The 26,195-nt window shown below is 41.3% G+C and overlaps 1 protein-coding gene across 5 annotated transcripts in view; it reads left to right on the top strand.

Annotated features, from left to right (window-relative positions):
• Nucleotides 1-7,037: 7,037 nt before the first annotated feature.
• The window catches only part of ADGRV1 (adhesion G protein-coupled receptor V1), a 241,486-nt gene continuing 222,328 nt past the window's right edge, over nt 7,038-26,195 (top strand). For 3 of the 5 annotated variants that reach the window (XM_079995244.1, XM_079995247.1, XM_079995248.1), the window contains exons 1-6: nt 7,038-7,088; nt 17,063-17,247; nt 17,719-17,868; nt 20,287-20,382; nt 21,824-21,928; nt 23,180-23,293. In XM_079995244.1, the coding sequence (XP_079851370.1) occupies nt 7,067-7,088; nt 17,063-17,247; nt 17,719-17,868; nt 20,287-20,382; nt 21,824-21,928; nt 23,180-23,293 (672 nt within the window). In that variant the 5' untranslated portion in view covers nt 7,038-7,066. Of the gene's footprint in view, nt 7,089-7,967; nt 8,013-17,062; nt 17,248-17,718; nt 17,869-20,286; nt 20,383-20,848; nt 20,921-21,823; nt 21,929-23,179; nt 23,294-26,195 lie in introns of those variants that run through there. The other 2 variants (XM_079995245.1, XM_079995246.1) reach the window with 2 other exon arrangements.

Below are 26,195 nucleotides of genomic sequence, written 5' to 3'. Positions count from 1 at the left end.
AACAGTATGTGCAGGGGTGGAAGGGGCCTTCCAAAATAAGCAAAATGTTTTAAAAAGCTTTCCTTGTGCATTTTAAGTCACATTTGCTCCACCCCCATTCTTTTGCCCCTTTTGTGTCCGCATTGGACTCCTCCTTTTTACAAGACTGGCAGAATGCTTTAGAAATCCATAGATTTCCTTTCACGGAGTATCAGGAATGTTAATGCCAACATCTTACGACTCTTCATAAGCCATAATGTAGCTCATCCTGCAAGAAACTAAAAGAGTTTGCAAGATACAAATATGTTTAACATGACCAGACGGATTGAATGGGGAGAAAAAAGAAGCCAGTCTTTTTTGGTTTCATTGGTTTTGTCCCAGCTCCCGAATAATAAATCCTTAAAAGCTTCAATATTGATTCAATGAAATGAATGGCTGGATCATTCTGGAGAGGCCCTAGCAAGTAGACAAATGCTTCCATGGTTACCCTGCGCTATGCAGTGTGGTTGCCGAGCATTGTTTGTTTCCTCCTCCTGCTATTGAAGAAAAATAACAAACCACAGGGAAGCGCCACACATGGTGCGTATAAAGAGGGAGCAACTTAAAAGATCAAGATCATTCTAGGCAGTCTGACGTGGATTTTAGATAGTGCTGTTTCTCCTAATTTTACTTTGTGTACACAAAGAAAGTACCCTGAGACATATGTTGCTCCTGGCCAAATTAAAGCTTTTTTTTTTTTTTCATTTGCTTCAAGTGATTCCCCCCCCCCTTTTTTGCAAAGTTTTACTAATGACCACTTCAAACTTTATTTTTTTCTCACAATCAAAGCATTTCCAGCTCCTGAAAAGTTTGACTTTAATATTTTTACATATTTTGTAAGAAAAGCTGCTTTATATCATTTTATTAAAATGAAAAATTGAGCAGAAAATGAATGAAATATTAAAGCAGAGACAAAGAGGTAGTAGCATTCCACACTTTTCGTATAACTTACAGTGTTAATCTGATTAGGTCTTGTGGCGGTGGCATGGGAGGAATTATAATCGGACTGCATTTCAGTCCATGCACTCATAATATGCATTAGTCTCAATAAAAATCCCATGGGATGCAACCACGTTGCTTGGTGGAGTAAGGTGTATTGATCTGCTAGAACAACCTATCTGTGAAGAAAAAAGCATATGGGGAAACCCAGTATATGTGTAGGACCACTGAAGCAACAAGAAATGCCAAGGAAAAATGACATGTTGCTAGCTAATACAAATGGTGTGATAATGTACTTATAGATATGTTATCTGCTAGGGCAGGGGTATGGACTCTGCACTCCTCCAGATGTTATGGGACTTGACTGCCAATCAGCCCCAGCCACCATGGCCAATGGTAAGGGATGATGGGAGACATAGTCCAACAGCATCTGAAGAACCACATGTTCTCCACCCCTGCCCTAGGGTCAACTCAAACCTTTTGTTACTTTAGCAAATGATGCTTTCTCCATAATAAAAAAAAGATGCAATAAAATAAATAAGTCTAATGGTGAGTACAGTGAGCTCACATCTTCTGCAGGGATTACTTTCCTGGGGTGGAGAATATACATTAAAATCGTCACACCACATCTGCATGAGCAATCTTAACGTCTAGACCCAGCACAACAAACGGGTCTTACCTTGCAAGCAAGGTGCAGAGCTTTTAAGCTCTCCTTGTTTATATGGCTTTGGGAGACTCTCTTATGGGGCTAAGTCATCACATCTCAGTGTGTCACACATAAGATGAACATAATAAGCCTCCTGAGTCAGGCCAAAGGCCCATTTAGTCTGGCATCCTGTTTTCTCAGTGAGCATCCAGGCTTACAAGCAAGATCTGACACCCTCTGCATTTGCTGTCTCTAGCAACTGGTATCCAACGGTTTATTGCTTCCAGCAGTAGAGTCCTCTCTGATAACAATAATGAAGAAGACTATAAGAGTGGCATAAGTTAATAAATAACTTCATGTGAAACACACACACCAAGAATTAATTTTAAAACACTTAAGAAGTTTGTTATGTATGGTCTCTTTAAGAGTGTATGCATGCATCCACACACATGGCTCATGTAAGATTTCACAAGATCTCTCTCCTCCCACCACAACCCCATACTTCACAAACCACAGTGCTTAGCAGGTCCTTCTAACCCTCTGAACAGGCTTTTCTGGGGAGGGTACCGGGGGCTGGAGAGAAAGCTTGGCTGAGCAAGCTGCCTTTTGCTTACATTACCTTTGGATACAACCCAAAGTATTCAAACTGCAATAAAGACATACATAGAAATATTAAGTAACTGACACCTTGACATCCTTTCAAGGGCATCCAAAATTGCCACGTTTGGTAGCTGACTTGCTGCACCTCAAGGTAGGGCTGACTTCACTGCCCATTTGTAGATGCAGATGTTTTGCTGATTAAAAGTAGGCAGTAACGCTTCTGAGGACCAGTTGCTGGGAGAGAGTGCTCTCGTGCTCAGGCAGAGCTTGTGGGTTTCTCATAGCAGTGGAGAACCTTGGTCTCAAATTTCAGTGGTACTCTGGACAACACCAAAATTTAGCACCCTCCTGCCTCTCACCTTCCATTATACATCATCGATGTGACGCCGCCTGCAGTGTCCCCAAGGATGTGTGCCCATTGTGACTGAACCAGTCACACTCCCCTAAATCCATCCCTGCTCATAGGTATCTGGTTGGCTACGATGAGAGCAGGATGATGGACCAGATGGGTCATTGACCTGATTCAGCAGGTGCTTCTTATGTTCTTATATTATTATGTGCCATCTCCACTCAGTTCGCTTAGTTTAAACACTAACCACTGCATGTAGCAATTAGGTTTTGTTCTCAGAATCCAATGAATGCATATTTTATCCTGGTGCTAAGCAAAGATTTCTTTAAGATATTTCTGCTGCTGAAATGTCACTTGATGGAAATGCTAAAGGAGGAAAGAGTTGTCTATTCTCCTTCTTTAGTTTCTCTTCTAAAGTGTAAAAGAAGTTGGGCAGAAGCATCTGTTTGCAAAATTGATTAATTGGTTGTGAACTGCCCTGTGATCTTCAGGTGAAGGGTTGCATATAATAATAATAATGATGATGATGATGATGATGATGATGATATTGTATTTACTCAAATGTCATGCACACCTTTTTTGGCCAAATTATGTCTTGAAAATTAGGATCTACATTAGATTTGATGGAGCATTTAAATTTGCCAGCAAATGCTTTTTTGGTTTCAAGGTTTTGAAAATTGAGGTCCACATTAGATTCGTGTAAATATGATAATACTATTAATAATAATATATTGAACATTCACATTTGTATTTGCTACTACCCTGTATTGATGTTTAACCACTTTGGAGATAGCAGAGAAAATGTAACAGGTGGGAAAGAAGCAATTATTGCTAAATCCTCTCCACTGTCTGGTAAGTGGCCATTGCTATTATTCTTTGACCATTACAGTCTCACTGTGGAAATCTGTTTGTGGTTGGCAGTGTTGTGAATTCTTCTTCTCATTCTTTGCAGATAGTTACAACATAAAACTTCCAAAGAGCTTGGGAACAACATGCCCTTTCCTCACCATTATATGGGTTATTGTGACAAGTGTCTAAGAACTTAACACAAAACAATCCATTGTATTTATGAAACATCCTCTTTGTAAAATGTCCACTGTGCTCATATTCTGAACTGTGCTATCCTTCAGAACCCTTATTTACAAATTCCCTTGTCTTCATTGGGAAAATTTCTTTGATATCTAGCATGTAACTTTCCTTTGATATTGGGCACATAACTTTCCTGCCAGGTCTTTCACAACAAAGACAAGTTATTTCAATAATCTCTGCCAATCAAGTCAAGAAACTGCCTGCTGTATAATATTCAAGCCACCCAAATACCCTTCTTGACAGAGGAATATCTCTTACTTTTCATCATCAGAACTCCCTACAAAACACTTTCCTTTTAATAATTTGTCATTTAACATTTATCACTATTGTGAAATCTGCACATATCATGTTGTGGGCTATATCACTAGTTTCTTGGGAGCCCATAATTATCAATGCACAGAACATGGCTGGTCACTCATAACTATACAGGGCTGGCAGTGACTTTTGGATTGCTTCCCACAACCTTGGTACCTGCACACAGAGCGATGTATATTGGCATATAGTTTTTCTGTGTTTGGTGTTCATGCTCTCATAAGACCCCCTGGGATGAAATTCAATGGCACCCTTCTTTTGGACCACCCGCACTCTGCTTCACAGGATCTTACACCAACTTTTTGGTACAATGCCAAGGCTTGTGAAGTTGTGCTGGAAAAGCAGTCGCTGCACACAACCCTGTGGTCTTTTTTATTTTTATTACTTAGCACATAACCTATTAAGATCAAGCAGTGTTAGTCACTCTTCCTTCTCTAAGCTCCTTTCCTCCGCCCACGTTTTTCTTTCAAGTCCCCCTTGTCTTCTGTCTTCATTCATGCCATGCCAGTAAAAGGAAAAAGGCAAGACTTGAAAACAAACAAACAAACTGGAGGCTGCTGCTGCTGCTTTCAGTTGTGTTTTGTCCTCCTCTGAGGCATTTTTCAAAGTGTGCAGCCCAGCACAAAGAAGGAAAGGGAATGTCTAGCCACACAATTAGGACCTATTCTTGCTATATTTTAAAGCAAGATGAGACCATCTAATTTTCGCCCTCAAGATCTGTAGAGGTTTAAACCACTATTCAGGCAGTATGTGGAGTCTTCAGGAATGGCTTTGGAGTGCCTTGTGTCAGGCAGCAATAACCTTTCAGGCAGAAGGGCAGGAAGAAGAGGTTGGGGGATGATAGTGACAGGCTCCTGTTGACGCTGATCAGGCCTTGTCTGACATAAAGCAGTTGTCCTTCTCAGAAAAGCAGCAATGTAGTAGAAAAATCACTGTAAACAAGGGGACTGTGCCTCAATAAGCAAAGAGAAAAATAAAATTGTCATCATGAGGCTGCATGTAGTATTGCTACTATTATCACCAGGAATAATAAAACTCACTGAATTTGAGGAACTTGGCAGAAAGCCAACACTTAGCAAAAAGAGTCTTGTCAATTTAGTTTTCCTTTGCTGGACCAGTTGCAATATAAATGCACTCACTCGCAACGACATCCTATTGATAAAAATGTTGTGTATGTCTCAGTAAACATTAAGATCAGCCTGATACTTTCAAGACAACAACTGGAGAAGTCTCAGATACTTTGTATCATCAGATTGTTTTTAAGTGGAGAATGTGTGTTCCCAGTCTCTGTTTAAAAGTCCTAACATGTTTTTTTAATGGCATAAACTTTTAAATTTTGTTTTGTTTTTTAGGGAAGGGATTACACAATATGCAAGCAGAGGTGGTTGCCAGAGTTTTGCAGGCAGCCATCAAAGCAAAAATTAAATTGCAAACTTTGCAATCTAACATCCACTATTTCTTTTTGTCAGGTTTCTTAATTGCTTTTTCAACGATACACCTTTTGCATAAGGTCACAAAAGAGAAATTCAATAAAACAAGAAATACAAAAACAAACAACTCCCCTCATGCCAGAAGCCATTCAGTTTTTTTCTGATCCAGCCGGGCCCATACCTGTTTCACAACTGTATCCCATATGATGAATGAAATAGTCCATTGGTCAGGGGTGCCAACTTGAATAAAATATTGGGCGTGGGGGCTTTACAGGTAAGCCCCACCCTGCATAATCGATCACAAGACACAACACATACACACCATTTGAATGGCAGTGCCTCTTGGCTCCTATGCCACTGACTGAACTACCTTGCCGGAGAACCACATTTTCCTTAGGTGGAAAGTAACACTTGAAAGAAAGAAAGAAAGAAAGAAAGAAAGAAAGAGATGTTCCTGGAACTAAAGTCAACTCCTGAAAGAATATACAGTGGTACCTTGTTTCTCAAACGCCTTGGTTCTCAAACAACTTGGAACCCAAACACTGCAAACTCGGAAGTAAGTGTTCCTTTGCAAACTGTTTTTGGAAGCTGAACATGCTCCATAAGAGTGTTACGCTTCCGATTTGTGTGCCACACTTCCATTTTTGAGTGCCGTGCTTCCGTTTTGAGTGTATGTCTGTTTTTGCTATTTGAATTTTTGGTTTTGCGGCTCTTTTTGTTTTGTTTTTGTGACTGAACCCAGTTCAGCTACTGATTGATTGTGTGCCTGCAGTACATGGTTTATTGCTTTCATTTTATGGATCAATGGTCTCGTTAGATAGTCAAATTCATGTTAAATTGCTGTTTTAAGGGTTGTTTTTAAAAGTCTGGAATGGATTAATCCATTTTGCATTACTTTCTATGGGAAAGTGTGCCTTGGTTTTGGAATGCTTTGGTTTTGGAACAAACTTACGGAACTGATTAAGTTTGAGAACCAAGGTAACACTGTATCTGGAGTCTCTGCAACACCCACACCCACCCACCCACCCACCCACTAATACTGGTGGTCAGCGATGCCAACTTGAATGAAATATTGGGGGGTCCCAATAAGCCCTCCCCTGCATAATTGATCACATGACGCAGCTCATGCACACCATTTGAATGGCAATGCTCATAAACTGGGGGGCGGCGGCCCCCTCAAATGCTTTATTGGGGGTGGGTGAAGACCTCCTCAGCCCCTAGGAGTTGACTCCTATATTGGTGGTACTTTTATTTTGCAATAATAATAATAATAATAATACTGTCACTTGGCAAGACCTGAGGGAACACTCTGCACATGCTCAAGCGCCCTCTTCTTTCCTATTCCAGGGCTGCTGCTGAATCCCAGGCTCAGCTCAGTCCCAATCAAGCAGCCTTGCCGCCGTCGGCGCGAGGGAGGGTGACTCTTCTTCCCGCCTCGCCTGCGGCCAGTCCCCTCAGGAAGGGGCCGCGGGGTGGGTGGCCCCCTTGTCTCCTCCCAGCCGCCGCGAGAGCTGAGAGGACGACGAGGAGGTGGAGGAGCAGGAGGAGGAGGAGGAGGAGGTGAGCGTCCAGGCTGCAACGCGCCCGGGCGCCGTCGGAGGGCTGGCCGTGACGGGACGCGGCGGCATGCCGGCGTGAGCGACAGGGCGCGAGCGAGCGAGCGAGCGAGTCCACGGGACGCCCATGTCCACATCCCCGGGTCTAGGTAGGTAGGTGCCTCACCAGGGCTCCCGGCCGGCCGTGGGAAAGTTGCCCTCCTTTCGCTGCGCTCGCAGCACCTGTTGATGCCGGCGAGCTCTTCCCCTCAGCGTTTTCCCGCTCATCTTTCCCCTCGCGCTGCACCCGGGAAAGGGTCCCGCCTCGCTTCGCCGCCCGAAGCCTGCCGCCTGGGAGCCTCTTACTTGGGAGTAAGCGGGCTTTCTCGGGTTGATTTGCAGGGGACGGTCCGGGGCTCAGGGCGCCGCCACGAAACCCGCAGTGCCTCAGTCCCCCTTTCGCCATTGCTTTTAATGGGTTGCGCTTTTTCCTTGGGAGCAAAGCAGAGGCGCTGCCTCACTGCCTCCCGCCCTCAATTCTCATCTCTCTCTCTTTTTTAACGCTTTCCCATGTCTCTGCCTTGTAAAGTAGTCTTTTTTTGGGGGGGGGGGAAACAACCATTCGAAGCGATGGTTTTGCATTGCTAGCTGTAAATAATAACTGAAAGTCAATGCAAAACTCCCCTCCCCCTCCCCTTATTTCTAAGAATGGTTTGCTCGGCTTTAAAAAGTGCCATTGCTTTGCATGGGGATTGGGCAGGCTTCTTTCGTGGGTGGCATCCGACGCATTCCTACACAGAGTAGACCCTCTGAAATCAATGGGCTTGGGTTAGTCAAGGCTAGCTGAAGTCCATTCGTTTTAGTTCGCTCGACTTCCTTGGCTACAATTCATAATGTTTAATTATACATTACTCAGATGTGGAACTTCAGCCCTCCTGTTGCTTTAGGTCCCTCCTGCCATGTAAATACACCCCCTGCATGCTATGATAAGGATTTGTGGGGGAACATGTGCTTTATACATAGAGATTGTAGAATTGTAGAGGTGGAAGGGACCCTGAGGATCATCTAGCAACGCAGGAATATGCAACAAGCAGGTGAATAATAAAATATAGAACAAAGAGCATCTACAGATGAAATTCTTCCTCGTTTTCACATGTAATTTCCATTCTTATCTAGAATGCAACAAGTCAGAGACAAGGTATTAACCTGGAAATGCTGAGAAATAAATCATTTACACAGAGATCAAGAACATGATGTTAAGTGACTGTAAGGTCACTATATACACTATAGGACTGTAAGGTCCTATATACACTTACCCGAGAGTAAGTCAATGAGCTCATTGGGGCTTGCTTCTGAGTGAGTGTGTACAGGACTGTGCTGTAGGTTTCAGTGGAAAATAGGCATGTGCTTAACCCCCTTGAATGAAATTAATGAAATTAATGGAGCATGTAGTCCAGTACTGTGCATTTTTACTCTGAAGTAAGTTCCACTTAGGTCAGTGAGACTTACTCTCCAGTAAATGTCCATGAGACTGAAGCCTTGTAATCCTATGCCTACTTGCTAAGAAGTCCCATTGTGTACCAGACTACCAGGTACTATGAACGAAATATTGTTTAAAGTTGTTGTCAAATGTCTATGATTCAGTCAGTATTTCTTTCACAAATTTGTACCTTAAGTTGTGAAATAAATGTATTATCCACAATGACTTGGGCTTATCATGTTTCACTTTCCATATGATAATAGGTTTGAACGATATGATAACTGACACAAATCATGGTGTTAAAGTTGCCATTGACTTAAAAAGGGAGTAAGGGCTTTTATTAGTGTTAGCAAAATTTCTGGTTTTGAGTGCTACAACTTTGGTCAGAAATTGCAAGTACAACTGAAGGCAGATGACAACCTTTGGAAGTTGTGCATGGGTTAGAGTGAGCCTAATAAAATGTAAGCCTTGGTTAAGTCTTTGTGCACTTTCAGGTATGGAACAAATGTGGACAAGATTATAAGTGCTTTTGACCTGTTTTTTAAAAGCAAAAAAAAAGCAACCACATTCTAACTTCATCAGTAAAAGAAATGAGACTCAAAGAGCATTTAGGTCAGGCTGAATTGTGGCCAGCAAATGTATATAGAAAATACTTCCTTCAGTCTTGCAGGGCTAATGTTACTCAACTGGAGTTGTTGGGAGCCAATGTCATTTAATGTCATAAAGCCCACCAATTTATGAAGAAATGTGAACATGTGATATTGTTTAGAGAGCTTATCAGATACACTTCAGTTACATTACTTGTATCCCATTACTTAGTTGAAAGTGGCTACTTGGGTGAGTAGAGTTAAATGTCTCTTGGCTTGTCAAGATGTACACAAATGGGATTTGTGGAATTATTCATCTCTTAAATTACTGGTTATAACATTTTGAGAAATAATTGCAAAAATTTCCATAATTAGTATTGCTTCCACTGTTCAAATTCCTGTTTGAGTCAAGGTATACAATTGTTCAAGAAGAAGAAATAATGAACTTGTTAAGCCTTGTACTGTGCTGAATCCAAATACTGATTTGTGCAGAGTCCAAATCACTGGACACATGTGTAGGTTTACATATGTGAGCAATTCTTACCTATTTCAGTAGCACTCCTACCACTTCTGAACCAATTTAGTTTTATTCTATTTTTTAGGTAAGGCTCAAACCAAGATAGGGGATGTAGTGTATCATAAATAGTTACACTGAGAACATTACCTCTGTTTACATTTGAACACCCTGACTGTCCAATTCAAGTTATATACCAGATAAGAATTTATTTATTTTTTTCAACTCTTCTGTCGAAAGTAGACTTTGAGGGATATAGAGACAAATAGCTTTTTATTCTAAAGCTAAACACCACTTCTATAAAGCGGAGGGACTGTCAAATCAGATAACTGCAGAGATCATTCTGCTACCATAATCCAAATGAAGACACTATGTAAATAAAGCTACACTTACATAAATAATCCAATTCCTGGATGTCCTTGCATGAGAAATTCAGCAGTGTGAAAATCTTTGTTGTGCTTCTTCAGGAAAAGTGGAATTCAGGTTAAGAAGGCTTGAATGCCTGAGAGCTCATTTTATATTAAAAAGTGCTAAAAATCCTATGGCTGCTGCATAAATGGAGTAATAATAGCACATTTGGTCAAGCACTTGCAGTTCATATGTGAAATAAATTTATTTACACAGTAAATGGTGCTGCTGCATTCCTGTGACAATGCAGAATAGGGTGATGTGTTGTATACACACAACCTCTTTGATTGCTGCAGGTTTTGAATATAGCAAAGGGAATAACAGACGTCCCTGAGCTGAAGTATGCTAGATATTGGGGGGTGAGGAGAAATATGCTCCATCACGTTCAATTACATTAAAATCTGTTTGTGACCCTGCCGCTCATTGGCTTCAAGAAGCTGGCCTCCTTTTCCCCAGTTGCTGCTCCTAGGCTGATCTTGCACTGCTTTAGTGGGGATTTAACATGGCTCTAATTCAGCCATCTGCTATAGATTTGGCAGACCAAAGCAATCTGAAGTATCGGTCAGAGCTTTCTCACATGCTTGAAAGTTGAGGGAAGGGACTACCTTTCTGAATAGATTTTGAATCCTTCTCAGCAAGACAATGGCGCAGAGAAGTGGGGGGGGGGGGGAGAAAAATGCATGTAATTCCCATGAAGCCAGAGCCACACTGTCTGCCCTTAGCGGTCCTGAAAGGCAATTAGCATTTCAACCAGCCAATTTGGTTACATGCAATGAAGTACTTGGGGGTTTGTAATTTGCTTTCCTCAGCTTGGTGCTGTTGAGAACTAACCCTTGTGTAATCCTCTCAAAGTACTTTTCTTTCCAGCATGGTTATTGTTGCCGGTCTTAAATAACTCTAATCAACAAAGAGGGTTCCTTGTCTTGAACTCTAGGGGTGCCATGGGGCTGGGAAAGCAAAATACTTAACTAATAAGTGAATGATTATAATGATTAAATAGTGGTTATTAAATGGTGGCTCAATAAAGCTTTTTAAAAAAAATCAGTACTCAGGGCAAGATAATAATGGGGATGTCTTCCGGTCACATTTTTTCAAGGCTGTATTTCCTTTAGTTAGTATCTGGTCAGGGTGCTGCGCTCTTGAGACTTCAAATCAGAACTGGACAAATGTGGAAATGTCCTTTGTACAGGAGATAAGAGAAGAGGCGAATATCTACTTTCATCAAAAGGATGGAAACGTAGAATAGATTTCTGTGTGCATTCTATGAAAATCGGGAAGGAATATTTGTTGTGCAATGAAAGCATGATGGAATAAAAATGGATATGCTACTGTAATGTTGAGTAACCCTAGAACTCTCGAATACAATTGTATAGCATTTAAAATATAATTGCATGCTGCCAGACTAGGCTGAGTAATGTAGTGTGATGTTTGATAAGCACATGAATATACAGGGTGGTTTTTATGTGTTTGTTCCTTTGTAAGGAGCCACCATGCTGAGTAATATTAATTCTTTTGAAAGTTAATCCTGTGCTGTGTTTTTCTGATGCATAAATTCCTGTGTGGTGCAGGATCACTGCATAAAATGGGTTTTTTGGGTGGAGTGGAGTGGTACTGTAGCCTCCTTTTACCCATCCTAAGGTGAAGTCTTACAACTGCTGGAAAGGGTACCCCAAGGGTATCCCCACCTCCCATTTTAACAGCAGAGGAGAGCCAGAGTGATCTGCCTGATTTATCTCACAAGGGATGCCACAGCAGTCTCTGCAGGTACAGCCTCAGAGGAGCTGGAATGGCCAAAAAGCAGGGTATAAATATGCTGAGTAAGTACATTTACAGTACGATGCTGCCTGTTGTTAAACTTTCCTTATAGAAGCTAGAATGGCACATGCCTCTGAATGAGGCGGAATTATTGTATTCTGTTATAAGCAAATCTGTTGAAATTGTGACAGAACAGAAGTAGCCATCAAAAACTTTTTCCATTCCTGGACTTTCAATTCTGCTGTAATCCATAAGACAAGTTTTTATTTCAGGCACATTTTATCAACTACTAATTGGACAGTCATGGATGGCTAATGTGAATGCTGTGTTATTTTTCTCATTCAAAAACACAGTTACCTCCACCTTCATGAAAAAGTTGCACCACAGACACAGTCAGTTGTCATCTAATGTTAACAAGAGTACATGATTTCAAACAGCTCATATCAGCTTTTATATATCTCCATCCAGCTGTTATTTGAGACTCCTGATATAATGTTTTCAACTGAGGGTGAGAAAGCTTATGCCCTATAACCACATATGTAGTGGTTAACAGTGGGAACTGTGAAGGCTTCTGTGTTTGCAGTTTGTAATGTGTGAAGTCATCTTTCATCAAAGTCAGCTGACTATGACAAATGCCTACCAAGATAATGTCCATAATAACGTACAGTGAAGTGTTAAGTTATAAAACTTGCGTAATTTTGACCTGAGCATTTGAAACCTGCATTTTTGGGGGGAGGGGGGACATTTGGATTTTGTTTTTTTGCTTCATTTCCCTTGCAGTTATAATGAAAGGAGTCATCCTTTGCACCTAGTTCAGTGTTGTTCATTTTTGTTTTCTTCAAGTGAAAAAGCTGAAGGTGATCTAGGAAAAAGACATATGGTTCCCATGGACAATCTTGCAGGTGAATGAGAGAGTCTACAGCCTATGCTGGTTTTGCAATTGCTCCTGCCAGCCATGTAGATGGGTATTTTGTTTATTTATGTTATACATGTTCAGCCCATCAACCCAAAGGTTCCTAGGGTGGCTAGGGGATCAGTACAGTTACTTAAATCATGGAAGAGGACTGGATCTGGCTGGTGGCCTGGATCCTGACATCTCCCAACTCCAGTGGACTACTTTGACAGGTGGGTGGTTCACCCCTGTCAATCACCTGCATAGGGGAAAGGATTAAGAACTTTGCTTCAGGATGAGAACGGAAATTGTGCTCTGGCGGTGCGGCAGCAGCAGGAGGAGGCCCCATTAGCTAAAGTGGTGCTTCAGGTTAAGCACAGTTTCAGGTTAAGAACAGATCTCCGGAACGAATTAAGTACTTAACCCGAGGTACCACTGTACACTTCTGACCAGCAGTGGCTGCAAATCCCTCTTCTTTTGCCTGGCTGTTTGACTTCATGTGCTCTTATTTTTTAAAAAACTGTTTTAATGTACTGTATTTCAAATTGTTATGATCCGTCCTGGGACTTGGGAATCAAAGGCAGGTAATAAATCACATTACTACTACTACTACTACTACCACTACTTTTATTACTACTACTACTTCAATCCAGTCTGCAAATGAAGTGTTTCCCTTTACACTTCGCTGCAGCAGCCGCCACTGTCTCTGCCCTCCCCCCACTTCTTTCGCAGTTTCAAATCTGGAGGGCCACAGGCTCTTCATTCTAAGGTGGTTGATTATCCTAAGGGGATAAGTATTGGGGGGGGGGGGGGAATCTCCTTCTTCCTTTGTCCATTCCAAAAATTGGTTCTCTCTCTCTCTCTATATATATTGTGGGATAGAGAAACTTTGAAAAAACAAAAAACCTCCACAGCTGTAGAGATGCATTCTCTTCAAAAGGGGAATGAGGAGCATAGTTCTACCCTATTGGGTCTCTTTGTGCAATGGGTTGGTTTTCATTTCCACTGTGTGAGACCCTAGTTTGTATCGTAGCCATTCACTTATATAAGCAAAAGTAAAAAGGTGTTGTCAGAGTCAGGGCAGTGTCAAACCTTAGAGCAGAGGTGGGTTCCTTTAGTCCTTCAGATGGTGTTTGACCCAGTTCTGATCAACCCCTGCTAGCATGGCCAGTTAACTGAGATGTTGGGAGTTGTAGGCCAGTAACAGCTGGAGAGCCACTCTTTCTCCAGTCCTGCTCTAGAGCATGATGGAATGTTGAGTGATAGACATGGGACTTGCACAATGTACATTATTTCTGAAGAGCATTGCACTAGTTCCAGTCCATAATTGCAGAAACAATTTTCATCATTCATCACAGTAACTCAGAGGGTGAGTTAATCATGGTATTACTGGGTGCAACAGAGAGTTCTAAATCTTATGAATCTATCCTTCCTCTTCCTCAAGCAATGCTTTCGTAGTTTGTCCTTTAGCGAATGCTGAATGAGTCGATACGTTCTCTTTCATAAATGACATACACAAATTGTGAATTGTTTGGGAAATCAACTAAATCTATTCTTTGGATTGAATAGTGCAACCTAATTGTTAATAACAGTGACAGCATTGAACATTCTGTTCCAGGGGACAGCTACTATTAAAATCAAATTGAAGTTCTGTGTATTTAATATGCCATTAATGACCAAATCAAAGCTTAATCTGAACCAGTGTTACTCTCAGAACCTTTTTTTAAAATAATAATAATAATAATAATCAGAGTTTCTCTTTGGAATATGTGACATGCTGGGTGCAGGGGGATGGTAATAATGAAACACTATGCCTGTTTTCTGCCAAAGGAGACATAAAAAATTCCAAGAAATGTATTTCATGCTCAGACTGAAATAAGTCCCACTGAGGGACTCAGCTACAAAATTGGTAGCATTCTTTTACATCCTCCATGAGAAAAGTTGTTGCAAGATAATTTTTATTTTAATATCTGTTCTCAGTTCATTTGAAGGCAAACAGTGCATGTAAAAATGGAGAGAGTTATTATTTTCATTTCAAAGAACAGAATTGTGTATATGAACTAATTTATATGCTTAACTATTTTATGATATTGGGTGATACTTGTAAGACATTTTTCTGTTTGTCCAAATGATATTTTTAAAAACATCCCTGGCTGAAATGATTTTGTGAAGCAATTGTTTGAAAGGTTGTTTTAATATACTTTTTTGTAAAAGCAATTTATTGTACAAATAGATGTAATAAGGAAGAATTCTTGCTAGGTGAATAATTGATGATATGATTATGAGACTTCTCTTGTTCCACAGGAGTAACTTTATAGTTTCAGAATGCCCCTTAGCAGAGGTAATAGAATTCAAGTAACTCTAAACGCTGTTACCTTGCTCCGTAAGGATCATATTTTCGGGATTATTTACTTGAGGCACACACCGTGGGAAGATGCTTGCTTAGTCTATACCAAGGTAACTGCCATAGTTAAAAGGTCAACAGCACCCTTAGTTCATAATGGATCACACCTGTATTTGTAAAGCGAGAGGTTGCTTCAGAGTTTACAAAAAGTATGCAAAGATGTTCATGTTGAAGTTGTACACTTGGTAAAACATTTGTGCTCTGGGGGCAGAACCAATATGGAAATCACTTGGCAAGTTTGAAATAAGCTACATTTATTAATACTCATTAAAACGATGTACTGAGGATTTCAGTTCCAGCAAAACTATCAGGATTGTTTTGATTTCCCCTCCCCTTTTTAACCCTGTTATTTGCTTTCTAAGTTGTTTCAATTCATCTCCTCAAAATATTGCATTCTAAAATTGTTGAATACTAATGAGCATTGATTCTATGACTCCTCAAGAGGGTGTGATGCTTTAGAAACAACTAGGTTGATGTCACCAGTTGGTCTAGCATTGCATCTCAGACTGTTGCTTACCAGTGTTGCACAAATAGAGATTAGAAGTATACTCCCAGATATTTATTTACTCCCCACACCACCACTGTGAGCCCCCCCCCCCGGATCACCAAGCACTCTCCATTATAGTTTTTTTGGTGAAATATGAAGGAGTGTCTCCACTTACATTGCCCAGCCTGGACACTGAGGTTCAGCTCCAAGGGCCTTCTGGCAATTTCCCCACTGTGAGAAATGAAGTTACAGGGAACCAGGCAGAGGGCCTTCTCAATAGTGGCACCCACCCTGTGGAACACCCTCCCATCACATGTCAAACTGATAAACAACTATATGATTTTTAGAAGTCATCTGAATGCAGCTCTGTTCAGGGACGTTTTTAATGGTTGATGTTTTATTGTGTTTTTAATATTTTGCTAGGAGTTGCCCTGAATGGCTGGGACAAACCAGCCAGATGGGCAGCATAAACCGGTCCATCCATCCATCCACCCATCCCCTACTGTCTCTTTTACATGTTAGGGGCATCACTGGGGGAGGCTACCTATCTAACACAGGATAAGGTAAAACGGACTCTGCTATGGATATGTCCTCTAAATGCATGGGTGTTGGGGAAGTGATAGTGTTTGTGTTGTGGGGATCAGGTCAGTAGATGCAGCCCTTCTCTCCCCGTCATGCAGTTGTTTGAAGGACAGTGCCCAAGTAGGGCTTAGGTCTACCACTGATCAATTTTATTTTCTCGCTTATTTGGAGCATTTCGACACACCTTAGCTCCTTGCTATGTATGCATTGGATTCCAGGTTTAGGCTGCATACTATGCTCACTCAGTAGGACTTCTTTTTGTGTAGATATACATAGGACTGTGCTGTTAGTAGCTTAACTGTAACCTGTGTGTATATAAAAAAACTGGTTTAGATTCTTGCTGTTGTGGATTTGTAGCGTTTTACTCTGCAGAATTTTAGTATGCTAGTGGAACATGCAGTCAAGAGTGCGGACTTCTCATTGTCATCCCAGAGAGACTTTGGCTGTGTACACATTACCAGCTTAAGTGCAGCTAGGTGGTTCTTTTTCTCAGTTCAAATTGAGGGTGTCTTAAGAGGAAATGCATCAAACAGCAATATTTCATAATAAATAGCAAGAAAGATATGGATTGTGGCTAACTACTGTGTATACACTGCTTCCCCAAACAGCAGTTAGGGTCACAGTAATGGGAGTGTGTAAACAGCCTTTGTGGCTGTGAGTGGACACCCAACAGAGGGCAAGCTGTTTTCAAGGAACTAAGCCCATAAATTGACATTGGCTTTTCTTTTGCCTTTTTTGGTGTTGGGTAGAACCCTGACGTTTCTCAGTCAGAACTGCAAGCTTTTGCAAAGCTCCTTTGTAATGCTCTGTTTTTAAAAGAACTGCACCAGAAGTGCTTGAATGTCCAGCACACCTCAGGATATGTTTTAGTCAGGAAATCTCAGTAGTTGCTGTCAAGTCCAGAGATGTCCATGGAAACTGGCCAGAGCAGAAGCACAAATATGACTTCAGTAGGCCTGTTAGTTTTGCCTTGTCGAAGCATGATGTAAAAACACTTATCATATCCACATTTGTGTTTCTGTCCTTTCTTTTCAGGGATGCCCTCTGCCTGTTCTCTAGTTACATTCCTTTTAGCACTTTCCACCAGTTTCACCTCTGGAGAAACAGAAGTAAAGTTCACCGGACAAACAGAATTTATTGTTAATGAAACATCTACCACAGTTATACGCCTAGTTATTGAACGAACAGGGGAACCAGTGAATGTTACAGCAATTGTAGCGGTAAGAAATGTTGCTAATCTGCTTTTTTTGTTATATCAAAGTTATACACTGAGCATTAGCTACAATTAAAACAAACAAACAAGCAAACCAGATGAGTGTTTTTGGATGGAGTGGGCATATCCATTTGTTCTTGGAAAACCGGGGAGAAAATTGGTTCTTTACTAGATTGAGGAGCAGCACAAACATCGTATGTTCTACCCCACAGCTGGAGGCAGTATACCTCTGAATGCTAATTGTTGAGAATTGCAGGTGGGGATAATTCTGCTGCAGTCAGGTTCTGTTGGCAGGCTTCCCATAGGCATCTGGTTGGCTTCAGACTAGATGGTCTATTGGCTTGATCCAGCAGGCACTTCTTGCAATCTTATATAGGAAATGTACTATTGCAGCAATAAAGTTGCTTGTTTTAATAATGGCACAGGATATGCATTGGAGCAGAAGTATTTAATTGTTTCTGTTGTGTGCAAATTGCAGATTCACGGTGAAAATACAGGTGACTTTTTTGACACCTACGCAGCAGCATACATATCTGAGGCAGAAACAAACCGAACTGTGTACATTTCTGTGTGTGATGATGACCTTCCGGAGGCAGATGAGACATTCATATTTTATTTGACATTACAGGTAGGCACTAATTTTTCTGACTAAGCTGAGGTACGTGTGTGGCCTTAGTGGAAGAAGAGCTGCTCTTTCCCATGTTGTTGGTCTAGGCCAGCCATCACCACCCTGAGGCCCTCCAGGTGTTTTGAACTACAACTCTTAGTGCTAGACAGTTCCTGATGGGAGTTGTAGTCCAAAACAGTTTAAGGGCTCCTGGATAGCAAAGACTGATCGAGCAAAGGTTCTTCAACATTTTAGGTATGCTTCAATGTTTTAAAACTTTGGTTAGGTTTTGAAGTGAAAGGAAGAAGGAAATACATCCATATAGAGAGTTGGGGAACAAGGCAACAAGCTTCACATCTGAAAATATAGGCTTTAGTGAAGGGGCAGGATCCATTAAAATGTAAATAAATAATCTAAAACATATACATAATGACTCCTGGAATTATTTTTGAATATTGTTGTGATTTTTATGAAATGTATCAGCAAGTAGAGCTGTTTAAAAGTTAGTTTTCAGATACTTGCCATCTGTAAACTTATCAGTCACTACTGACTAGACACAGGTCTCCTTCCCTTGTAGTCTGGTCCTCCTTTTAAAAGAGTCGTTCATTATTTTGTTAAGTGAAATGGTTATTTGATATTTTTGTGTTTGAACTTGTAATAATGTCTTTCATTTATTATTTATGATTGACATTTTATGGGTGAGCCTCTGAACATTCACAATATTTCCATCCACGTTCTCTAGGAGATGTTCCCGGGCTCTTCTAAGCAAATAATTTCAATATAGAAGCACATATTGTATAGCAGCTTAAAATCGCAGAAATGTCCTTCAAAATTAAAACATGAACTATAAACTCTGAGAGCAAGACAGGGGCCTTCTGCTATAGTTGTATAGTTTCAATTAAAATATTGTATGCTGAGTCTGCTAGATTCTTTGAGTTACCTTATATTGTGCTTATGGTGGTGAAATCTCAAACTGGCTGAGATGGTGTGATGTCGCGGACTGTTCACAAATGGCTTAGGGAAATTTTCAGTAGTGGAATGTACTTGTTGAGAAGCAAATAAAAAGTTGTTTTCCTGGGTGGGTTTAAAACTTCAGGCAGATCCTGGGGGAGCAGGTAGGAGGAGCTGTGTGGGGCAGGCTGAGGGCCTAAGTGGGAAGAGGTCTTGGGAAGTATGAAATGGATAGACAAGAAACCCACAGGCAAGGTTACTGAAGAAAGCTGACAAAGTAATATGCTGCAAAATAAGAACTTGAGAGAAAGGCTAACTGTAAGAAACCATTAAACAGGTGAATTTTTTCCTACCCTTTAACTCATTGCCAGAGGCGAGTTTAGGGCAGTGAGACCAGTTCCGCCGCACTGGGTGCCGAGCCTAGGGGGCGCTGCAGGGCATTGCAGCTATGACATAAGGAATTGAGCAGAATGGAAGGCAAGAGGCAGAGACGCACCAAATTTTGGCCTTGCACAGGGTGCCTGTCCTTGCCCAGAAACATTTCACTGTGCCAGGCAGCTGTTATAGGAGACAACTGTATCACCCTGAGGCAGTGGTGGTGGGAGCAGATTTTATTCCCTTGTTATTGTCTGACTTCCTGGCTAGTGTGTCTAATCCATTGTTTTAAAAGTTTAGTGAGCTTTATACTATAATAAATTTGTTAGTCTTACATAATAATGTTCTACAATAATGCAGCCATTGCAAAATCTACCTTTCTGTGTGCTCCTCTCCTTTGAGGTAGATGACGTTGCTAAGAGGATCATCTTGGTCAGTTTTAGAATACTTCTTCCTTCTTGTCCCCCTCCCGCCACCTTTTCCCTGTTGTTGTTGTTCGGATTTGCATTTTCAATGAAGACAGGTCACTGAGACAGCTTCCACTATATTTCAAACATAGAAGCAATCCTCATTGTTTTCTCATTTGTCTTCTCTCCCCTGTCCGCTGTGCATTACAAATAGCAAGTCCCTGTGATTTATGAATACTGTACAGTGAAGATGTTATACAAAGATTTTTCATAATGTCAGTGTTCCTTTGTTTTATTCTGGTTCAAGATCGTCACCAATGGACCTAAAAAGATCCCCAAACTCCAGATTCTTGGGTGAGGGTGGGGAACAGATGCTTCTCATGTAGCTCCTTATTGCTATGGTATCATTAATATTGTCAAGCTATGATTAATGATCTCCGAAGTTTGTGTCAAACACTTTGTTGTTTAACCAGACTGAGTCTATAGAATTTGTATCTCATGAAAAGTTAGTGCTTTGGGGGCATTCAGTTGACTTGAATACCTTTCCTTGGAATGTGTCATTAAAGAGAAATTCCTTTACCCTGAAAATAAACACTTTATTGAATACAGGGCCTTACTGAAACCTCCTTCCACCATGTATAGATTGACTGGCCCATTTACAGTGCACCGTTTTAATTTTCCATATTGTGTGCCTTGTTTGTTCTAGAATCCACCTCCAGGAGTAAAGCTTGGGTTGCCCAGAGCTGTATCTGTAACTATTTTATCAAATGACAATGCCTTTGGAATCATTTCTTTTGATATGGTATGTTTTCATCTTCTGTACCTTTTGTTACTTGAAATTGAATGATGGAGATATTTATCAGATGAACAATATAGACGTCAGTGGGAAAATTGACATCTTCCTGGGCACCTGTGACATAGTGGTTAATAAGTCAGAGTTCAGCTCTTTCCGCAGGCATAAATGCCATAGCTTCCTTTAGATAAACTACTTTATTTCATCTTTGGTTCCTTTGCCTTAACCCAATTCTGCCTCATCATAATCGGTTCAAGAAATCTATCCAGTGAAAGGCTTTGAGACTGCTCAAGTGATCAGCACATTTAAAAGCCCTTGGTGTGAAGACGTTACTTTTGCTACTTAACTGAGCAGGTTGCAGAGTTGTGTCAAAGCAACCTGTATGTGGACTCTGGCTTGTTGGGCTCATTATGACCTCATAGACTGTGACATTAGAGATGAGCCAGTGGCAACCATGGAGTTTGAAACTTGGGTAGGAGATCAGGGAGCCTAATGCATTCCTAAATAAACTGAAGAAAGTGATCAAGTATTGACTTCAGAGGAAATGGTAATAGGACAAAAAAAGTTGTACAGTCCTTTCTGGGGCCATTTATCACTTAAGGTTTAGACAGAAGAAGAATAGCATGTTGTACTACTATTTGGAAGAAAGTACTAAGATTATTGTTAAAATGTTCTCAGTGAGCGTCCTAATCAGTGAAATAATTGTGGGTGAGTTGTTGTTTTTTTAAAAAGTTATTTTATCAAGGCAAGTAAGATAGCAAAGACAAACAGAATACAGAGGCAACAGAGAAGGGAGGCAGATAATTTGAAGACACAGTCTGCCATACTGACACATCCTCAGCTAGTCTATAGGTATGATGAAGATGATGATAATAATGACAACTGACCTTACAGGGAAAATTTACCTGTTGTGCCCATTGTTTGGAGGTGAAGAGAAATAAAGACTGAGTTAAAAATTGAGAGTGTGAGTTTGGCTGATTATCTGTATAACAATTTTTAAAAGACAAGATTTTGGAAATCTGCTTGCCCTTATCTCTTGAAATTTGGATGTCAAATTTGCTGCTGCTTTCAGTAAAAATTATTTAGCAAAACTTTCAGCTGTTGTTTTAATGTGACTAGATTAGCTGAACATCTGTTTTAATAAGTTCAAAAAGCAATATAAATATTGTAACACAAAAGCCTTTTAATTGGCTTGTAGTGGCCAAAATGTTTAAATTGAGGATACACATTTCCATATTCGTTCAAAACAAAATATTTATCTCTGTTGTCTTCCATGCCTTTGGTTGCTGGGAAATGAAATGCTATCAGTGGACCACTTCACAAATTGGATTAACTTGTCTCTGGGAGTTTGCATTTCTATGGTAACAGCCCTTTGTACATTTTGCAGTTGGGATATTTACCTGATTGTCTGTTTCTCCTCTGTCCCCTCCCTCCCTCCCTCCCATTTTAGCCTGCCTTAATCACACTTAGTGAGCCCAAAGGTAGGAATGAATCTGTGCCTCTCACTCTAGTTCGGGAAAAAGGTACCTATGGAACTGTGACTGTGATTTATGTGGTAAGTATGTTGAAATAACTACCCTTAAAAGATTTTTTAAAAGTGAAACTGGTGAGTCTTGGGATTGTAAATAAATATAGCATCTCTGAAATGACTTTTCTAATTGTTTGTAAGTTTATAATTAGATAATTGAGAGCTAAGGTGTGATCTGGCCCCATGATCTCCCTAGTGGTGGCTTGTGATAAGGACCTTAAGCCAGGAATGCATGACACCTAAAATCTGAGAGAGAGGAATTCTTCTCTGTGGAGGATGAAGAATTCCTGTTATATCTGGGAGCTGCAAGCTCAGAGCTCTGAATCAACTCATTGAATACCTAAACCTATTCACTCACCTTGGATACCTGATGGAGAAGACAGGATGCAGTTTAAAGCCATCTGTGGTGTCACATTGCACAACCCTAAGCTAGAACACCACTCTGTAGAATTCCCTGCAGCTTTGCTTGAGAGACCAGGCTCTGACAGTCATCAAGCTATGCTTTGGAATACAAGGGGTCAATTGCACTGCAGACCTTTTAAGATCAGCATGTTAACTTCTGCCAGGGTATTCCCTGCCCTTGCAAAGCCTGTCTATTTACTCTGATATCTGAAGCTTGTTACCCACTGGTCAACAGCTGCTTCAAGATCAGTATTCTCCATGCTTTTCTTAGTGCCCCAAAGGTTCAACAACCTGGCTTGAACAGGGCAGTTATGTAAAATTTTGAATGAGCCTGATTTATTGCCACCTTCCTCCCCATGAGATAAATGGGAAGTATAATTACAAGTTTCTCAATCCTGAGAACAAGACTGGTCCTATAAAATAGGCATACTTTGGGAAGTATAAGATTTATTAAAGTTCAAACAAACAATATAAACAAACACATTCCTCTGTTTAGATTTAATTGCCAAATGCAGCTGGCATAGCTTGTGTGGTTTGGAGGGTGAGGGTTACCATTATTTAAATCAGCGGTTCTCAACCTGTGGGTCCCCAGATGTTGTTGGACTACAACTCCCATCATCCCTGAGCTCTGGCCTTGCTAGCTAGGGGTGATGGGAGTTGTAGTTCACCAACATCTGGGGACCCACAGGTTGAGAAAGGCTTATTTACATAATTGCCTTCCGAATTCTTATTGGTACTATGGGGAATGTTCTCTCATCTTGAATATCAAAAGATTATCCAACTCTATCAAGGAGGCTTGCTTGCTTTTTAGAACTTATTACAAATGGTTGGAGCCATCATCTATGTTTACTGAACAGGCACAATGTTTCTTCACAGGTAGAAGGTGGTCCAAATCGTGCTGAAGAAGACTTGAGTCCAGCAAGAGGAAATATCACCTTTCCTCCTGGAACAGCTGTATTGATTTTTAACTTAGCTGTTCTTGATGACCAGGTGAGAGAGTATATCAACAATTTTTGAAGGTTTTGAACTGTGTATCATAAGGTTGAAATAAATAAGGCAAGATTGGCTGTCAGGAGTCCGGGTCCCCAGCTTGATAACACAGTAAGCGTAGGTAATTAAAAAGGAGGATTTATTGCAAAAACAAACAGATAGCTCTAGACGGCTCTAACGCAGCCGCTGACATTATCACTCAAGATGACCCTTCTGAAGCTCCTTCCGGTTCTTACAGAATATATTGAACCATCGCCCCTTGTATTGCCTCTTGTATTGCTTCCTATCTAGCAGCATTCACAGACTCTTTGGACTTATTAGATTAGCTCCAACTTCTTCCTGTTCTGACAGACTGTCCCTGGGTCTGTTCGGTCTGTTTGAGCTTCCTGAGAGTTTTGGCTGTGTTCTAGCCCACTCTTAGTTGTTCCCTTGGCAACCGGCATTCCAATGTCCAGAGGAGTCACCACTGTCTGCTGTGTTCTTTGCTCAGCCTGCGTCAAATCTAAACCTCTCTGTTCTGCAGAAGGCTGTAAAGTTCCACTAGGAGCTGGCTCATTCCTGACATTGGTTCACCCTAGACTGGTGAACTTGAGTGCCTCTTACTCAGAATTACTATCACTGACAACAGTAGAAATACTAAAGAGATTTATACCTCCTTTCTTTGATGGCTTGCCACTAGCTGCTGGAAACTTTTTTAAAATTGATCAGACAGCCTTTTTGGTCAACAGAGGTGATTTGATTTCTTGTTGTTGGATGCTTCTTTTAGCTGATTGGTGTTTTTATCCACTTTTTAAACTAGGCTTTTTATGTCCTTTGAGAGCATCAACAAAGATATAGATAGAAGTTGATCCAGTTGGTATTGTGTAATTAGACTTTAAAAATGTTTTTGAAAGAGTACTTCATCAAAGACTCCTGAGTAAGCTCAGTAGTCCTGGGACTCAGTAGTGCTGATTAAGGAGTGGGCAACAGAGAGTTGAAATAAATGGGCAGTTTTCCCAATGGAGAGATGCAGGAAGTGCCAAGAATCTGTATTGGGACATTTGCTTCCTTACTTTCTCATGAATGATCTGAAGAAGTGTGAGCAGTGAGGTAGCAAAGTTTGCTGATGATACCAAATTGCTCAGGGTGGCATTGGTAACCTCACAGTTGCATAATTATATATACTTCTATCATGCTGCCTCTTCCTTGCCTTTTCTCTGAACTGAAAAGTCCCCAGTGCTGTAACTTTTCCTCATGACATGAACAAAATTGATTGTGCTGAGAATTGGTGAGACTTAGATATTTTGTGGGCTCAACTGAATTGGGAGTGCAAGTCAATGTCTGTTATGAAAGCATAAGCAGTACAAACAAGGAATGAAGCTGGCTGTGACTGCAAAGACAAGTTGAATGGCCACTCTTGAATGCAATCTCTGAGAGTGACCAATTAGCAGATGACTATGAAAGGAAATAAAAAGGTAAAGAGTTGGGACTTGGAGCCTCCTTTGGAAGTTCAAGGCAACAGCTTTGCCTCAAAAGGATTTACACACTAAAAAAATTGAGTATTTGCCATCAGACTGTCTCTCAGGAGCAATTAACTGCTTTGAGTCTCAAAATCCAGGAATGACCGCTCCCCTCTTAAAACAGGGGGCGCCCTTTGCGTGGACGCGTGCAGCCCTGGATCTGGAGTGGCCCCATCAGCATAGGCTTTGCCTTCCCTCAGGTGGGATACCTGGAGGTCCCCGCCTACCCCAGTGAGTTGTCCAATCCCACCTGGGGGAAGCGTTGCCAGGGAAACCAGGCCAGGTAGGGGGTGGGATTACCTGCCCACACAATAGAGGGTGGATCTTAATTGGTAATCCTCACTTGGGTCCAGAGCTTCTCCCACCCTACCCACCCTCAGTTAATGTCTTCTTTTGCAGGTTAACTTTTCTTCATAGGTTTTGCAGGTTAACCTGTCTCCACAGGTATGCGGGCGCTGCTACGATAAGGTCGCTGTTAAAGGGCCGGAAAGGAATTTCCCTGCATTGGCAGGTTTCGCCTTTCCCGTAGCAAAACGTCACAACTTTGGCGGTATCAGGCCTTGGGCGGAATCCTTTAGTCCATCTTCCTCTTTGCGGCGGCGATACCAGGGTTCCCCGTTAAAGGCCGTACGCCGAAAGGTCGTCATTGCTCTCCCCTGCGGCGGCGTAACGGGGGCGGCTATCTCTGCTTGAACATATGTTCTCCAGAGCCGGCCCATCCCCCCCCCACACACTGGATAACCCTGATGCTCCCTAGGTCCCCGGCTGGGGACTGGGGAGGGAGAACGCCCAATGCCTGAGCCAAGGTCTACCCACATTTGAAATTTAATAAAGTTGTGGCCTGTCCACGCAATAGGTGCTTGTGTTTATCAAGCCAATTTGCTCTGTGACCAAAATGACTAAGGAATTAATTACTTGTCTATGTATGATTTTGTGCACGAGTTTTTGTTTTATTATCTTCCATATAGAGAAAACTTTGGTTGTTTTCCTGTATGCACATCATCACAACTAGCTGGGAGTTAGAACCCTGCATGCCCTCATGGATGGGGGGCTTAAGGGTGAAGGCTCATGGTCCAGCTGGCTTCAAAGGCTGGCACAACCCCTGCCCCCCAAGTTTGGTGGTGAAAGGCAACCAAAAGTTGGTTGAAACCATCTGCTGGCTTAAGCTGTTTGTCTTTCTCCGGCTTCATCTTTTAGCAGATGGGCTGCTAAACCTGCATTTTTCATCCCTTTTAAAAAGGAAGTCATGGAGGCTGCAGCTAATACTGTAATTGCTTTTAGACCCAGTTCTCTGTTGGTTCTCATCCTCTCCACCACCCCATGTTCTCCCTACTACAGGCATAGAATAAAATAAAAAAAGCTTTAAATCAGTATAACCTGAAAATATGTGCAGAGATAGTTGA

The sequence above is a fragment of the Podarcis cretensis genome (assembly GCF_951804945.1).
Source record: "Podarcis cretensis genome assembly, chromosome: 11".
NCBI classification, from domain to species: Eukaryota; Metazoa; Chordata; class Lepidosauria; order Squamata; family Lacertidae; genus Podarcis; species Podarcis cretensis.
Note: the sequence above shows the minus strand (reverse complement) of the source record. Positions and strands in the feature narration are given on the sequence as shown.